Raw genomic sequence first — 19,245 nt, 5'->3', positions numbered from 1 at the left:
CAATATGTCATCATTTAGACTCTTCAAACTGTGAATATTTGCACTAGTATTGGGTAGTGACAATTTATTGTGAAAATTTGCCTCTTAATTGTGTTTTTGAACCTGTGTCGTGCTTGGTGTGTTCATTGCATATGACAAAAATAATGTTTTTTATGCTTTTTTTTTTAATCAAAGCTTTTTTGCAGACTAAAATTGTTATGTATGGAAGTGTATTGCATTCATTAAAAAATTGGATGATCTTTGTTTGGATGATGCGCCATAGACATGATACATTTAAGTGTAATCCTCTTGTAATCCTTACAAAAATAGAGTGAAAAATACACTAAAAAATTTCAAAAAAGAAAACTATTATCTTTAAAAACAGAAAAAAATTTGAAAAAAAAAATGATATCAATAATAATGATAATTAAGAAATAAAATTATCTTGAATGCAGAAGAACATCAGAATAAATATGTCCCTTTATTTTAAATACACAAAAAATCTGAACTATAATGGAGTATTAGTGTATTAAAACAATTATTACGACATTAAATCTTTATGAGAAAAAAGTTGTAACTCTTAAATTACGAGAAAAAAGTAGTATATTTGTGCTTAAAAAAAGTCCTAGGCTAAACTTAAAGTCGCAAATTTATTACTTTAAAGAAAAAAGAAATAAATGTACACAAAAAAGTAATAAATTTAGAAGAAAAAAAACATTTTTTTTTATTTTTAATCTTTTTTTTTTTTTACAGGTGGCCCTAACATTCTCTCAGACAGAGTGTAGATCAGCCGTTTTTTTTTAATACTTCCACAGGTTAGTGCCCAGACTATTTCTAGTTGTTAAAAAAATCATTAGAATGAAAATCATGGAAAAGAATGTGAACAAAATCATCTGTTTGTTTTTTTTAATTCATGAAAAGATTAGAACAAATATTATCCTTTTTTTTATGAATGCAACATGCTTCCATAGCGTTGCCAAATAAATAAATAAAAAGATACAATCAAGAAAGCCTTTTTTGCTCCATTTGTGTGCAGCTCAGAGCCCTGCAGTCAGAGACCACACAGAGCAGACGAGAGCCTCAAAGGACTGAATGAAAGTAGAACTGAAGCAAAAAGTCAATAAAAAACCTTATCTAATTCATTTTTGAAGAGAACTGTGGCTCGGGGTCATAAAAACAAAACAAAAACAAAAAAAAATCTTAGCCAAGCTAGTCACCTCATTACTTTCTTTCACTCCTCTGTACCAGTGTATTAAAAAGACAAAATCAATAAACAGAGTAGGTGATCTGACATCAGCAATGATCTCATTATTCCTTTCAGACTGAGTAACAGACAGCTCTTGAATGAGAAAGCAGCTCGTGCAACAATAGATGATCTAAGTGCAGAGAAAGTGGAGGGTTCGTCTTACCCTCGGGCTCTTGTGTTTCCAGCAGCCTGGCAGGGAGAAAGAGGCAGACACAAATGAGGTCACATCATAAAAGAAAGACTAATTAAATGCTTTTTGTTGGGGAAAGCAAACAAACAAGAACAACTATTACATTCAATCATCAGTCTAAAAAAATGATGTGGTTGAAATGCTCGTGTTGGACCTGAAGGTGGGCGGTCATCTCTAAGTAATGGCTGTTAAAAATGGATGTGGACAGCAGCTGCCTGTGGGGTAGCAGCCGTGATGTAACAGGAGAGAGCTTTTAACCAAAAGAAAAAAAAAAAAGGTGAAACTAAAGTGGACATCTGGGAGGGGTTCAAAGGTCACCCTGCAGAGGGCGGTCGGTGGAAAGCTTCGCTGTCAAAATCGGGGGCATTTGAGGTCGTTTAGAGCCGAGTTTCCGGCGGCCTGCATTTTTTCAAGCTCTGAACACACCTGCTGTGATGAGTGCCAGGATCAGGCTTCTGCAGAGCTTGATGATGACCTGAATCAGGTGTTTAACATGGAAAACATGCCGAACAGCGGTCCCCGAAGACCAGGGATGGGAAACACTGATTTAGATTTGACCACATTCGCCTACTCCTTTTTAAAAGTTGTGGTTATTTCATGCAAACACAGATGCAGAACCACAAAATTAGTTGGACTAAATACTTAAAGTTACATCAAAACTCTGGAGTCAAAGTAAATATTTTTACAGGAGAGGAATTAGTCTCCGTCACCATGACAGTTTTGAAAAAAAAAATGCTACAAAAAAGAAAATTTAATTAGAGTGGTTCCTACTTTATCACTCGAGTTACGTTCAATGCAATAGGTGAAATCCGTGAAATAATCTTTATTTTTTACAATTATTATAGATGCTTAAAGCTCCTCTATGACATTTTTTTAAATGCACCAATTAGTGTTTTAATTATGATTATGGAATTTTTAACCCAAATCCCTAAAACTTAACATCTTAAAAAGCCATTTTTAATGTTGATCTGAAGCCTCCGTTTCCAAAATCTCCTCTGAGGGGGTGTGGCTTTTGGAGCTAAGCTCTGCCCTCTGTCTGATTATGATAGCTCTGTGTTCTCCTCAGAGCCGAGTTCTTTGGAAAATAATGAAAGCTAACATCAAAATCTTTCAGCGATTTACAGTCCTTTCAAACTGCGGTCAAATGAGTCGCCGTTTGCATTTCTGTGGTCCATCATCCGTGGACACTTGCCAAAACAGCACTCTAACACGAGAAACGGGAATTAGCTGATCTGCAGAGAAAAGCTGGTGAGCAACACTTTAAAGCGACTTTTCACAGATATGCAACACATTACTAATATAAAGTGTTATATTGCAGCACAAATGACATAACGGCTTTTCTCTGCAACAGAATAAGCTTAACCACGTTGATCATTGAAGTTAACTGCAGTCAAGCATAAACACTGGTTTGGAGCTAAAGCTTCAATGTAAAATCTTACCCGACTGTACGAATTCACTAATTTTTGTCAATATCCTTTTTGAAATTAAAGCGTTTACCCTCATTTGACTCATTTTAAGCTAATCCTGAAAACTAAATCATTTATTCACATTAAAAGTTCAAATGAAAGTGGCTACAACTCTGACATCTTGAGGAATTTCCACCTCCAGATTATGATTTTTGGCAATTTCTGTTTTTTTAGCAAATTATTTTTTAGCCACCATCTTATCTGCAACCAGGTCCCTCTCGACAGACATTATCATTTAAACTTTCAAAGTTCAAATCTTCGGGCAAAAACAAGTCAAAAATTTTAGAATTAAACCAAATTTCTTCTTCTCACGATCGAAGATTTCTGTAGATTTAGCAAACGGAACGCATTTTGGACAGGAGACATGGTAGTAAAGAGATTGATTAACAATGCTTTTCAACCAATCAGGACGTAGAACATGGTCCGCCATTTAAAAAAAAAAAAAAAAAAATTAAAAATAAAAACGGTTCGACCATGTTTCTGAGGTACAACAAAACAATAAAATGGGCATCTTAAAACCCTGTGAAACTGAGCACATTTCCTGAATTAATATTATACTTTTTTAAGGCAAAGACATTTGTAATTAACTGATTTCCACTAAATAAACTCTTACTTGGATTAACTCCCCAATTATTAGATTATCTGACAAAATTTCAAAACATTATTTCCTTTTTCGGGATAAAAATCTCTGAAATGTGCGAGATGTGCCTAATTAGAGTTTTAAAGAAAACTATTCAGACTGTCCAAACGTTTACGTTCATTGCAAACAAAAACTGTCTGTATGAGGGAAGCCCTTGTTAGTTTACAGTTACTGGTTATCTAAAACAACAAGTAATTAGAAGCCGTTTCCTGTCCTCTCCGTTTCCTGTTTGCTCTCTTCCATTCTGCAAAGCCCATTAAGTAAGAAGCGCAAAAGGTTTGGTCCAGACTGCAAATACTTTAGTGACAAAAAGCCACAATATGCATTCAAGTCATGTAAAGGAAGCAGAAAGTTAACCAACCTTTTGAAGCGTTTTCTCTTGTGATGCAAAAGTGTTAGAAAGGTCGTTTTAGCAGCAGAGTGTAAGAGCCAAAAACAGTGAGGAATACCATTTTGACTGGACTTATATCAGTGAACGATTCCGGTCTGAGACAGAAAAACAATGACGGTTTCTATTATCTAGATGACAGCAGAACTCCAATTTCCTTTAGGCTATTCTCGTACCAAACTATTGTTTCTCTAATAGTGGCTACAGGAGGTTAATTTTGCACCTTTTGCTTATTTTTGTCTTTTATCATACACTCAAGTTGAAAATGTAATGTTTGTTTTTCACCACTATGAAGCAACACGCCTTCAAGCGACCACTTCCAATAAAAAGTGTTTTATGCTTCCATGTTCAAAGCTATAGCGCTCCCACATCGTTTTTAAGACAGTTTTGGAGAACTATATGAAAAGCGAGCGTCCATTGAATGTGTGTTGAAACTTAAACAAGTTGGACTTGGACCAATCAGGGACTTGTATTAGGTAGTGACGTATGGATGGCGTCATTTTCAATTCACTGCGGTGCCAACCAGTAGAAAATTGATCATGGAGGAGAAATTGATAATTGAAATTTGTTCCGAGATAGAATTGCATGACACCTAGTATGTATCACCTACATGTAGCTCTAGAGCCACATGTTGCTATTTTATCCCTTTACTGTGGCTCTTCAGCATTAATTAAAATTGGTAAAATTTGAATAAATAGTAGATTAGTTACTTAAGTTTTATCCTTTCTGTTTAGATTTTCAATTTGTCAAACAACTAAGCAAAAAAAGTTTAATTTACTGTCAGAAGTTCTGCAGAAATGTTCTTTAAATTTGTGTTTTTTTAATTTATAGGTGGTCAAATAAACGTCTCTAAAAGTTTTTATTTTGGTAAATTACAATAATTGCATTTTTAATTTAAGTAAAGCTGCTGCAGCAGGAGGACTTTATTTGACACAGGGTGGATTTTATTTTGAAAGGAACTAGTGTGTCCTGCTGTCAAAAGTTAAAGAAGTTACAAATGTAATATATATAAACATATAGACACTGCTGTAATTCAATTATTAAAATATTTAAAAGCTACATTTATAAATAAAAGTTTCATTGCCAAAAAAGCCTAAATATTGTTCTTTTTTAATGATTAAGTGGGACTTTGTGGCTCTTGTTGGGTTCTGGTCTGTAAGAAACTAGAGGTAATGGCTCCTTTAGAGTTAAAGGTTGCAGATCCCTGTCCTATGGCTTCTGCCTACCCCTACAATTGTAGGGGCATTTGGAGGGGTAGGGATGTCTGAAATAGTTTTTTTAAGGGCTAACCCTTGCAATGAAGGGATACATAGCTGTCCATTGACTATTGATGACATCATCGAGTGGGAGTAATGTCCAAAGTTGAAGACTCTATTTTTCCAAACTCTATCTTTGGAGGGCTACATGTAGGGGTTGGGAGAGGCCGTACCAGTAGGGGACGAATCAAATATCGGAATAGAGCTGTAAAAGAAAAAGCCTGGAACACAATTCCAGAGATTTGGTTGCCATTTTGCACCAACCCTCTTATACAGTAGGTACATCTGCTAGTACCGGGTAGTAACAGTCCAGTGTGAAGACCATATCCTGAAAGCACGTTCAAGAACTTGTGAGGTGAAGATAAATGTTGACGTTTACTGAGACTAACAGTTTAAATTGCTGTTAGTCATTTTTAATTGAAAGAGGTGTTTTTTAAAGTATTATTGTATTAGATTATTATATTCAGACACCTCATCAATGGTGGAATAATTTACATTTTGGTCCACCAAAAACTCTACTTTTCATGCAGATCAAACAATGGTTAGGTGATAGTAGCTGAGGAACTACCAACCTAAAAAGCTATTAATCAGCGTTTCTGCAGAGAAGCACAAAAGATTCTATTGATACTATCTATTCCAGCAGTTCCTAACAAGTATCTTCACATCTCGCTTGACTGGGCAACAACCACAAAAACTTTGCTCAGCTGGAAGACTATGCCTACAAGTCACGTATTTTTGACTTTATCTCAACTCTGTTCATTAGAACCCTTCCACCCCTCACACATACACACATCTTCCTGCAGTAGCTTCTTCAGGAACAGACTTGTCCAGCTATGTGCTTCCAGCACAATCCTCTGCTTGATTACAGCTCAGAGGTTTGAGTGGACACGTTCTTCCACCTGAATGCATTTTGTCAGAAATAGATCATTGAATTCTTTCACCTCGCCCTGACAGTCACGGACTGTTATCAGTGAACGTGGTTTGGTGCAGCTCATGAAGGCCATCAAAAAATAACAACAAACACCGTTTTTTTTTAGAAAGACCACAAAGAATTTCCTTAAAAGGTCAAGCCGTCTCTCCAACTCTGTTTATGACTGTAACTCTTTACAGTAATCTAATGCCATCCTTAGAAGAGATAAAACAAATTAGCTAAGATTACGTTAGTTTAGGTAGACCTCCATGCAAGTCAGCTATTTCAAAACATTTCATTTGTACAATAAAGCAGAGGTCTCCAACCTTTTTTGGACTACGGACTGGTTTAAAGTCATAATGTTTTTCCCTTTTTCGGGATTAAGTTTATCTTCATCTCCTGTAAAATATCTGCTGCTGGTTTATATTTTATTTGTACATTAGATTTTGTGTAGGAACCACTGAAATGTGATATAGATTTTCCCTTAACCCAGAGGTGCCGAACTAAATCCACAGGGCGCCAAAATCCAAAACACACCTTAGGTCGCGGGCCAAACCAGATAGACATCTATTGAACACACCAAAATGAAATTTTTAAAACTTTAAAAACGTAACTTTTTAACGTGGACTAAACCTCAGGATTCAGCCGTTACCAGTACCCTAACCCTAACCTGGTCCACGTCTGGTACAGCGTCTGGAACCAGAACCAATTCGTGTCTGGTACCGGGTTAGGGTTGAGATACTGGTGCGGTCCACATCCCAATACCGAACTGGTACCAGTGTGCAGGCCGGAGGATGGGGAGCCTTGATTTAATTGGATGTCAAAAACCGTCAATTTTTGACATGGAAGGGTCCTTAACCACGCATCAAAATGTGCCGACTTGGGAATGACAATCTCTTGCAATATGTTACCAGCGCAAGACAACATTGGCCTTCAATAACAAAAAATATAAAATGATCTGGCAGGCCGGATATAGTCACCCAGCGGGCCGGATCCGGCCCCCGGGCCTTGACTTTGACTTTGCCTTAACCCATTAGTGCCAAAGTGGAAGGTACAAAATCAGATGACAAATTTAGCTTTGTCCGACTTCTAAGGTGTGATCGATGAATGCAAAAGCATTAAAATAAAATGATCGCTAAAACTGGCATTAATGTGAATTCATAATTTGAGCAACTTTATTAGTAGAAACCTCGTAATATTGAAATATTGCAACTGTCACAATAAATAAATAAATTATTATTATTACTTTGAAATTCTGTTTCCTCAATGGCTCATTTGTGCAAAAAGAAATACGCTTGCTTTTTTTAAAGGGTAACTAAACAGTGACGTTGGAGGCTGACTCCACCCACAGCCGAAATTTGAAAATGGGGTCAGAGGGGTGGGGCTGTGGAACAGGACTGTTATCATCACTGGAGCTGCAGATCAAGACGTGGGACTTCTGAAATGACGTGGGATTTAAATGGTTTGACAAATAAACTTCAAATGTAATACCTCAATCTAACCTGTAGGGGGCAGGGCACAGACGATTTTTGATTATATTTTCAAGAATTAAACAAGTTTATTTTTATTTGTCAGAAATTTGGCTTTGATCAACAAACAGCACCCCCATTTATAGAGGTCAACAGACAAAAAAAAAAGAGAATTTAGGGTTGGGTTACTCTTTCATTTTGCTAGCTTTGGGGTTTGAATTTAGCTGCTCGTATTTTTGCCACATGACCAAGTGGTTTTACACGTGTCAATCATGAGATGGATGTGGTAGGGAGAGTTCAGTAGATTTCCAAAATAAAACTGAAAAAGTGTAGGTCACGATTTTTTTTTTGGGGTCGTTTTTACACCTGCACCAGTTCAGGGTTTGTGGGATGGGGACGACTCTTGTGCCTCTCCTTGAGGTGACACTAGTTTAGTTTTGTACCATTACTTGAACCACAAAAAGTGTCTCAAACTAAAAACAATGTGAAGAAAACTCACCTGCAATGAGAAGAAGATTTTGTGGATGAAACAGTTTCCACAGAAATCTTTTCCCGGACAGGAACATCCGCCACAGTTTCTGAAGCTTTAATCCTGCGGCTCCTTACGGTATATTCTTGCTCTGCTTTGTCGTCATATGTTTTATTGTTCTCTTTGGCTGTTGAAGACACCGCTTCAGTTGGCTCTTCAATCTTTCTGTCCCTTCGGACATATTTGGAGGTGAACTCCTCTGTGTTGCCGTAGCGCTCCGCCAGCTCCCTCTTTCGCTCCGCCTTGTAGCGAGCGATTCGCTCTGCTTTGGTTTCTGCAGAGTTCTGCAAAGCCTCTATTCCATCCATTCTGCAGACCAGCTGGGTTCAAAGTGAAAGACCCCAGAGGGATTTCTACAACTGATATGGTTTCCACGCCGTTTGTTGCTTTGCTGAAGGCCGCACGTCACATCAAAAGCATCGCAGGGCTGCAAATGAAAAGAAACATCATTACTACATCATTGCGTAACAGTTTCTGATGACTGACTCATAGGAAAACAAACTTTTTTAATCTGAACAGTTTTGTGAAAATGAAGTCAGCGTACTCAAAAAGAGCTGACCTCAGCAGAAAAACTTTCTATTAAACAATGAAAAACAAAGTAATCATGAAATTGGAAGTTTTTTTGAAAATCCCTAAACTGGACATTCTTATGTTTCCCCATTGACACTTTGAGACTTTAACTGTAACAGCTTTTTACATTTTAAATCAGAAAGCAGAAAAGTTTGAAGGTCAATTTTACCCTCTAAGCTCTAAGAGCCCAAAACCACAAACGGCTTGGATGCAAGAAAAACTGCTCTCACTTAAATGCAGCCGACAACACCAATCATCATCCTTTCTGACCACTTCACACGCTGAAAAACGGGGCTTTTCCACAGACATTTCTCACAGCAAAAGTATGCTTACGATCCATAAAAAAGCCAAGGAAAGTCTGTCTTTTTCCTCCCTCTTTTAACACGTAGTTCCTTAGTATCATACAATCACGAAACATACAATAAAACTTCTAAGCTGTGTCCGAATTCACCCACTACTTCCCGGTTAACACACTATATAGGGCATTTACCATTTTGTAGGGGTGTCCGAATCTACAAATTCAAAATCAAGTGTCTTGGAAATTTCCCAGAAGTCTCTATGATAAACCAGCGTGCATCGATGCTTACTAGACTGGCAAAGATAGACCACAATGCATTGCATTTGAAATATTTGCCATTAAAAACGGTGAAAGTAACTTATATTTTTCATTAATTTTCTGTATTTTCATCATCGGAATACTGTGTATTCGTAAATACTCTTCGTAAAATGTTCATATTTGTTAGTAATTCAGCAAAAGGAAACGTCAGATTTGGTGTTAAAAAAGTATAGTGAGCATGTGTCCAAAATGAAGTAATTTGGGGATTAGGGAATGGTGAATGAATTCAGACAAAGCCCTAATGAAAAATGGTTGGAAGACGAAATTGGTAAACATCTACAGTGGAATCAACAACGATATTAAAAGCATCCATCCTCCTATGACAAGCTTTAACAATGTAAAAGTTTATTTCTTTGAAGGCCCAACCACCTGCTGCGATATAAATTCAGACAAACCCTGCTCTCTTGGCTCACCCTAAGGACAAAGCACAGCTTTGATGATACAAAAAGAAGAACCACTAAGTATTGCAAACGCCTGCTATTGAGTGTAAAAGTGTGTGAACGTCCCTTCTTTGATATTTAAAACCATGTTTAAAGACACACTGGGGGGCGGGAGTCCTGAGTTTGAAGGAATAGACTTCTGATTGGCGGTTCACAAGTTCGGTTTCTGCTTTGCCTGCCAATGAGCTGAAGAGTCCTTAGGCAAGACATTTAAGCTCAAAATGTTCTTAGAGGGTTCACGTTGGCACCATGAATGGTACCAGAGTCGCCATCAGAGTGTAAATGTGTGTGTGTGTGCATCAATGAATGGAACTGTGACTGTAAAAGTGCTACAAGTACACAGCATTTACCATTTTATGTGTGAAAAAAAACTGTAATAAACTGAAATGTTACAAAGCTAAGTTTGTATTTCCGACTTTGACAAATACTAAAAAAACATTAGTATTTTATTTTGAAATAAAAAAAAAACACTAACATACAAGGACTTTTTAATGTCAACCATTGAATCTGCATAGATCCAATATTGCTCGCAAGTTTTTTTGCTACGCTAATGTTAGCTTGGGGTTGTGAGGTCCTATAAGCCAGCGGGAAAGAGTGTAAACAAAGGAATGCTGGGATATATGGTTACTTTCAAGCAGACAGTTATACCCATAACCCAGAGGCGAATTTCTGATGAATTCCTGCCATGCTGCAGGCAATATGTTTTAAAAAACAACACAAACATTTTTGGATTTTGGCAAAAATCCTAATTGAAAGACCACTGGGAACAATTTTACAATAAATAAAAACATAGTTGGGAGTGGGACTTTAAAAAATATATACTAAAGAGTTAAAAGTTGCACTTACAATGCCATTAAGGGAAGCAAAAAAGAAGCTTGGATGCTGATTCAGGACTATGGACACCCTTACATAAGCCTCAGGGTCTTTACCTATAAAAGGAGCGCTGCAGTGTAGTTCGACGCGTCCATGTGGACCCATCAAGGGTGCCTTGTTTGGAAGCTGTCACTGTTTTGTTAAGCAACAAGGGGGAGGCTGAAAGCACAGCGTTGAGTCATTCAATAAATATTAGCAGCAAATGTGAAGGCCTTATCTTTACTAGATGGTGCACACCTCCAAACCCCCGCAGTGACCCGCTCTGTTGAGTGTTATTTATGGTGTGCTGTTGGAGATAACGATGAAAGATGAGTGGGTTTTTTTTCCTATTTTGAAAGAAAAACTATCTGCTTCCATCTGCGTTTGATCAGAGGCGGTGCACGGACGAGTTCAGCCGGATTGTCCCTCAAGTCATAGAGGTCAAGTTGACAAAACATCTCAGAACTTCAGCCTTATCTCTTGAGCTGTGTGTTGTTATTCACTAGTCAGTTCATATGGGTGCAGTTATTTCATACCAGTTTACAATAAGGGGGTTTAACTGAAAGCGAGTTGTATTCCTCTTTTTTGCTCTTCTATAAGCCATCACCGGCCACAAGAGGAAGATCCGTCTAAAAAGGTCAAATGTGCCACTTCCTGACCATGCCCAATATTCTTTTATTAAAACTATTACAGGGGAAGTTACTGACAAACATTCAAAATAGTTAAAAATCATATTGATTCTTTGAAAAGTTTAAATAGTTTCGTCTAAAACTAAAGTTCTGTTCATAGTTTTTTGCTTATGCATACGTTGCATAATAAGAATTCTAAACTTGCAACACCAATGAAAAAAAAAAACCTCCCTCAAAAACATGCAACACATCACAGACGTTACTTACAACAGTCGTGACAGTTTGAGGATGAGGTTTGGGGCTAAAATGCTTGTTTGAAAGCCTTCTTCTTTAGGCCAGTTGAATGTACAAATGGTCGTTTGAGAACAACACGCTTTCTGTTAGCAGCATTCCTGCAAATTTTCCAAAGTCAAATCCAATTACACAACTACTATTTTGAATTTATCTAAAAGGAAAACCACAAACGTTTGGTTGAAAATATGTCCAGCAAATATTTTAACAACTGCAGAAACTACTGGTATAAAGTCAGCTTTTCAATCAAGTTGAAGCATGATAGAATTAGTAATTTGCTGTTAGCAACAGTTGTACTGTTGGGTACGGATTGTAATACAAGAAGAGCATGAATAATCATGACAGGAAAGGCATGATGGGAGATAAAAGATGTAATTGTTGTAAATTTATCTTCTTAATTTATGGCTAAATGCAGCCATCATGACATGCCAAAGTGTTTGCTTTATATTAGATGTGATGTTCGTGAGACAAAATGGGAATTGTCTTATGACTAGCAGATTTCTTAACTATCCATTATTGTCCAGAATATACACGGTTTATTCAATGGGTCTATTCAGAAAGCTAATTGTTGATAGTCATTCTAATAAATGAAATTATTGGTCTTTAAACATCCGCAGACAGCGCAAGGGGTTTTCATCTGATTAATACGGTTAGAAATTAGGAAATCAGACAATTAGAGCATAGTTTGTTTGGCCCCCTATGGATACTCTGCAGGCACGTGCTTGAAGCATTGGCGGTGGGGTCAAAAGGGGGCCTGGACTCGTACCTGATTAGTCACTAAACAGAATCGCCCATACATCACAAGTGAGTGCAACTTAGGGTGTTTTCAGACTGGACAAATCATTCGTTAGGGTTAGGGTTACAACTTTGATTCACTTTAAGCAAACCGAATATGTCCAGTCTGAATACACCTTTACGTTCTCGTTACAAATGCCTCAAGATACACTAACCACACACACGACAATCAGACGTTCCATTTTTTTAACAAGCCACAAAGGAACTGTCAAGACACACCTGCGCTCCTCTGTACGACCTTCCTCAGGCACGGACAACCCCAGGACTGTAACGCCTTTCTGGGTGCATGTGATTAAGGCAGGCGTGTCCTAAGTCAGTCCTCGAGGGCCGGTGTCTTACATATTTTCCACCCATTGAAGCTCCTTATTGGCCAAACACACCTGATCCAGATAATCAGCAGCAGATAAGGCAGGATTTCTGTAAAAAAAGCAGGAGACCGGCCCCCAAGGACTGACTGGACACCCCTGGACTAAGGCTTTAGCTTTGACATGATAATGAATGCCAAGAAGTAAAGATTCATAGGTGCTGCAAACAACTGGATTTTAAGAAAAAGGTCCAAGTATTTCAAAGCGATGACCAACCTGGGTGGCTATTGTCAGAAATCACATGTCCAAACTACAGTAATGCAATTAATAGCTTTCCTGTCAAACAGCAATAGCATTTTTTTTAAATATAAACAACAAAATGGGGCGTATACCTTAATGCATGATGTCAAACTTTGTTCTACCTGAACAGAAGTCCCTGAAGTTTATTACTACTGTATAACACCAGTTTAACTGCTGCAAATCAAATGCTGGCTTCTAACTAATTTGTTCAACTGAGGGTGGGGGGTGGGGCTGATGTGTCCCACTTCTCTTAAGCTCAACCTCAAACAAACAGCCCCCCCTCATAATGAGTGGTAAGCATGTTTCTGATTAAAAAGCACTAAAGGAGGTTTAAGTGCCCGGCCTCTAACCGATGGCAGAACCAAGTTTTAATCGTAGGGCTTACAACACTTCATCCTGCTGAAAAAAAGAAGAAGAAGCAGTGTCTGCGCTAATGGACGACATCAAAGGATGATCCAACATGACACAGGCTGCCCACTCACATGACTCAACTAGAGCTGATAGGGAAGGAGGAAAAGTAGGGGTGGCAGGGCTTCAGTGACAGAGGAAGGCAAAGAGTGGAAGTGCAGGCAAAAAAAGGAAGGATGGCAAGGGGTCAGAGGAAAAGCATGGTACTTACAGCAAACTGAGGAGTTCTGCAGAGGTTAGAGAAACAGAAAGTGAGATGGAACAAAAAGCAGGCAAGAACAGGCCTTTAGTGGGGGTGGATGTGATGGCTTTGTAGGGCAAGCGTTTCCAGGGTGTGAAGCAGCTCTACTCTGGTTTTATGGAGGAAAGAAGCGAGTTGCTGCCAAGGAGAAAGAAAGAAAAGGCGGTGGGGGGGCATAAACTGGGCTCTAGTCTAATCCCTCTCCCTCCCCTCTCTTTCCTTTCTATCTCACAGAGACACAAACTCCCTTAAATCCCTTTTACCAGAAGTCCTGCTGACTGTGGTCACTCACCCAAAGGCAGCTGACATAACCATAACACGCTCGGGGTATTCATGTCTGCTTTCTGCTCTACTGGAGCTGTTTATAAAGCTTTGAGTTAACTGGGATCCCTCTTCTGCCCAGAGTAAAGAAAAAGCTATAAAAAAAAGGTAAACACAAGAGAGCACACGTGTTTTCCTCTTCATCCAAACCTGCTCTTTGTTAGTTTTCCGGCTTTCCAGTTTCTGGATTCAAAGGAAACATTAAATGTACAGGAAACACTTTCAGCAACACACTATTGTCAACACTGATATGCAAGCATGAGTGCTCACAATGTCTGTGCAGCAAAGCAGCAATCAGACGTATTGAGATGGAAGGAGTTTAAGTCCAGCCCATTTGTAGAAAACCTCAGCCAACATTAGTGCTTGGTAAGCTCTGGATAAAGACCAGCCAGCATTATGTACTCTTATTGGTAATGACAAAAAAGTATGTTTCTAGTCAAAACTATAATTTCCTTTCCATTTTGAAATGATACAGCTCCTCCATTAGTAATTAAACATGAACTGAATCAATGACTAATAGGAGTGTAGCCACCTGTAGATGGTACAAAACAGGCAACCTAAGGACTTCTGTCATAAGCGCCAATGGAGCACATAGTTACAGTTTAATTTATATTATGATATTTATAGGAGCCACATGAGTGCAGAGACAATACGAGGTCTTTACATGCCAGAAGCATCACGAAAGCCCTTTGTTGTTTTGGTGTTGTAGAAGATAGAGTGGATACACATTGTTTTAGGTGAATTGCTATCTTTATTGACCCGTCCGGGGTGTGCCCCGCCTTACACCAACAATAGCTGAGACCCTGCAAGGGATTCAGCAAGCTCCAAAGACAGATGCTAAATTGCAGCACAAAAAAAGCATACATGCTCTCTAGATCCAGAACTTGACCGGTTACTCTAAAGCTACGTTCACACCACCTTCGGAAAAATGAGTTCAAGCCGTAGATGTAAGAACTGGACATAGCAAGTGTTGAGGTCTCCCATAGGGAATGCCTTCCCGAAATCAAGCCAGAGCCTTCGCCGTCACTTCCTGATACATCTACCTCCATATTGCTACCGACTGCCACCCCTCGACAGTGATTGGTCTGAGTCACGTTTTTAGAGGAACTACTGTCACCAGTCAGGAGTGAGCTTGTTCCGGCTTATTCAAAGTCCACACCCTTCCCACTGAAGCAGATCTGCAGAATCTGGCCTTTTTGCAACCTGCAAGTACTTCCTTTTTGGAACAGTAGAGGGGAGGGGTCGAGAGGTCCATTGATATTCATGTCAATGGTTCAGAGCAACCACTTTCATTAAAAAAGCCTATCTGAATGCACATAAACGCACCTTTCTGGCTTCTGCGTTCAAAACTCCTGCATTGATGCATAGCTACGCAAGTTTTTATGATCGTTTTCGGATTAGGGTTTTGTATCCCCATTGCCAGATAAAGTAGGTCAGACTTTGACCAATCAGGGACTCAGATTTAATAGTGACTAACTATGGTGTCCCTTTTTTTAGAGAGAAAATTGATCATGCAGGAAAAATTAATAACTAAGTTTTATGGCCAACTGGAATTCTATGACACCAAGTCTTTCATAAATCAAAATGGAGGTGTGAAAGAAAAAGCCTGGCAAAAGATTTAGGAGATTTGCACCACTTCAACATTTCACGCTAAGTAGAACAAGAAGAATATGCCCCTTCTTGCTAGTCTAGCAGGAACACCATGGGCTAAACTTTCTTGAATACGGGCCAAATGCCTACCCTGTACATAGCTTAACCCTTGTATCTTATGGGGTCCAGATGACCCAAGCCTTACATTGACGCGTTATTCATCCCATGTGGATGAAGGTGAACAGGATTTCTTGTCAGCCACGGACACCAGTAAAAATCAAAACTCACTGAAAACAAAAGCTCAGTGTGCTGTCTTGTGGGGTCCAGATGACCCCACTCCTAATGTCAACATAGGATAGCACAAGGGTTAAGCGGAAGCTGCTACATAGAAGGGTCCCAACTGGGATTTGAACCAGGGCCTTCTTGGTTTGAGGCAAGAGACACTTCGAGCAGCAAACCACTTGAAAATGTTCTTTACTATTCAGTCCTAAACATACTAGTCCTTTAAATTCCTATACGGCATACCAACCACGTAGGGGTGATTTCTACTAAGTCACACCACGGCTTGCTTACAACAACAACAGTCCCTTATTTATGGTCTATTTATCTAAAATCCACTTGATACTAAACCATCTCCAGATCCGTTTGATCTATTTTTTGTTATTTAAGTTTATTGCTGCAATCAACATGATTACATAGTCGATTTTGTCAATGTGAAGAACTGATAGGTCACAGGTCATGGATCTCAATGTATTGTTGGGTAGACAAACCATAATGTATTCTGTCACATTGCACACCTACAACCATTCCAATCAAGAGTCCAGAGAATGGTAACGACGTATGACTCTGCAAGCACATAAACTGAGAACTGAACTATTGCTATTAAAGACACTAAACAAATAGATGTATTCCAGTAAGGAGATGTCAAGAGGCCCAAGAACTAATTGAGTTTGTATGGTCATTCTTGACGCAAATTATAGGTAGACATTTGTCACCAATGCTTATAGTTTCTAAAATTCCCATTTCCTGTTCATTTTTTCCTCAAAATTCCCATCAGAAGATCTATAAAGCTGTCATCTCCTCAACACTAGTAAAACTTCTCACCAGTCCATCTTATAAACACCTTTCATTCCCACATTGGCTCCTCATTAAAGACAGAACAGAGAGACCAGAGAAAGAGGAGGACAAAACCAGGAGGGGTGAAGTCAGCAGGGTGGAATGTCTCATCCACAGGATCCTGCTGGTGGGGTTTTTCCCTCTTAGCTCTCCGGTGTCCACTGTGGAGAGCAGACACCATCTGGCCATCTGGAATGCAACGGGGCAGGGGGTTGGAGGAGTTAACGGGGTCTTCTGTCCTGCAGGGGGATGGGTGACGGCTGAGAGATGGAGTATTAAAAGTGAGCCATGTAATGACAGCCACAAAACATGTCAAAAACAGGAAATAATTTAATTTAAATTCAAAAAAATATAACTACTATTTTCCAAAAAGTTGCTCTGAGCTTATTTGTTCCATGAAATATACAATAAATCTATGGTTTTTCAACATAAATCGCATTTATGTTTGAAAATAAAAGTATTATTACAATTTTGCCTAAAGTCTTTTCTGCTTATGATAAAATCAAGATGGCATTTCATTCTTGATTCAATTTACTTGGAAAGTCTTTTACAATCACTACACATGGTTTAGCAATTATAGATTGGGCTGTACATGTTTTATTTACGTATATTTCATGGAAACATATGACACATGGGTATAGAAGCAGTAAAACCCTAATGGAGAGAAGCAGGAACTCGCTCCGATTTCACAATAAAAACGTTGCTATGATGTAAACTTTGCCTAAATGCAAAGGTAAAGTTAAACGAAGTACGGCGGACACACTCAATAAAACTACAGCATGTGTGCACAACAAACCAAGGACCGGCTGTTTACACGCCCTGCAAAGATGTTTAAAGTCTCCACACAGAAGAGTTTCGGCTGTGCCGCTTGCAGACCAAATACAGTTCTAGTTTTGGTGGCGAGGCTGGAAGTGGTTCACAGCAAACGCCAACTCCGTTTATAAATATGTCCTAAAAAGAGATTAGCTTGGAGGGTAACCCTCACAGCGGTCCCTGTGGAGTTCCTATTGCTGGCGGCGTCACAGCCCGCCTGCTGTTTCTAAATATTTATTCTTCAGAACTTTTTGGCCGTGGAGCTGCAGAACGAGACACAAAAATAGGGAGATAGACGGTCAAGTGGGTGAAACTTGTGTTTGACTTGTTGCAGTCAGTTAATTTTAATGCATGTTACTTAACTATTATGCAATAAAGATCAGGGCCTTAATCACATGGATTCACACAGAGGTTGACGCGTACAGGTGGTGCGGGTTTTTTGGTTGTCCGGGCCCGTAGAAGGTCATGAAACGGCTACATCTTAGCGCAGGTGTGTCTTGTAGTTTTCTTAAGACTTACAAGAACACATCAAGGGATGTCATTAAAAAATGTAATTGTGGATGTGGTAAGGGTATCGTGAAGTATTCGTAAGGATAATGCAAGTTACATGCAACTTATGGCGTACAAGTGATAATGTCGTACGGCGCCCTTACACCACACTCCAGTCGTCCTTACAGACCAAACAAGTGCCCGTATGATGCCCACACTCCTCTGATTGTCTTATTTCCTTATTTCTAACCGCCCAAGATGCTTATCACTGATATGCGGATTTGTGAGGATTGAAAAGTAAAAAATCCCCACATGGAAAATCCTTATGGGTTTTTTTTTTTACTGTACCTAATACAGCAAGTAATGATTCTAAGAAAGCAAAAGCAGTGTTGTAGATCAGTGAAATCATGAATGAAGATCATGTTTATATGTTCTGGAACTGTGTGAAGACCAGACCCTATTGGACAGTGGTGATTGAATAAATTAATAACATAACTAGATTGGACCCACCGAATGATTTTACAGTGAGTTACCTGGGAAACTTATCTTAAGTCCTACAAAGATCAAGAAAATACTTTTTGTCGAATGCCCAACACTACAGGATTGGATATCCATCATCAAGAACATTGATGATATGGAGACATTGACCTTTTCTTTAAGAGTTGCATTGACCTAATGTACCAAATATTGTGAAAAGTTGACTCGTTTCATAAACCAAAGTATTAACTAGATGTTTCTTTCCCTATCCAGATAAAAAAGTATTAATAATTTCTTCTTGTTGACTCTGTATCCTCTAGACCAGGGGTGTCCTAAGTCAGTCCTCGAGAGCTAGCGTCCTACATATATTTACCAACCAACCTGCCATTGAGGCTCCTTATTGGCCAAACACACCTGAGCCAGGTAATCAGCAACAGTTAAGGCGGAGTTTCTAGAAAGCCAGCTGGAGGCCAGTCCTAGAGGACTGACTTTGGACACCCCTGTTCTAGACAAATGTGGAATTTAATACTCTGTTTTTTGTGTTATTGTGGTCTGCTTGTTGGGAAAAAAAATCCCTACAATGTATCTGTGGAAAAACCTACTTCACCCTTGATTAGTGTTAGCCTCACAGAACAGTCTAGAACCATCATATTTCGTGGACCACCTGAGTTCTTTGTACAGAGTTAGTGTGTTTTTCTTAAAAGAATAATATGTTGATGCCTATACTAATAGTATCTTTTTAACGCTTGCAATAGAAATCAGTTTGGAACATTTTTACAGTGTGTAAAACTATCTTATTTGCTGTAGAACTGACGGGCCAAAAAGGCTGGATATGCAGAAACTGTTTCATTCCTGCATGAGACATTTGGTTCTAAAAAGTGACAATATGTTAAATAAACTGTGACTAAATTGAAGCTCT

General features: G+C 38.8%; 1 protein-coding gene across 1 annotated transcript in view; it reads right to left on the bottom strand.

Annotated features, from left to right (window-relative positions):
• Positions 1-19,245, bottom strand: part of svild (supervillin d) — a 52,934-nt gene that overhangs the window by 31,334 nt on the left and 2,355 nt on the right. Inside the window, exons 2-3 of the mRNA XM_024285039.2 lie at positions 8,044-8,500; positions 1,389-1,414 (exon numbers count right to left, since the gene is read on the bottom strand). Coding sequence (XP_024140807.1) covers positions 1,389-1,414; positions 8,044-8,381 — 364 coding nt within the window. The 5' untranslated portion in view covers positions 8,382-8,500. The remainder of the gene's footprint in view (positions 1-1,388; positions 1,415-8,043; positions 8,501-19,245) is intronic.

This window comes from Oryzias melastigma, linkage group LG19 (genome assembly GCF_002922805.2).
Source record: "Oryzias melastigma strain HK-1 linkage group LG19, ASM292280v2, whole genome shotgun sequence".
Taxonomy (NCBI): Eukaryota; Metazoa; Chordata; class Actinopteri; order Beloniformes; family Adrianichthyidae; genus Oryzias; species Oryzias melastigma.
This window is presented reverse-complemented; position numbering and strand designations above follow the sequence as displayed.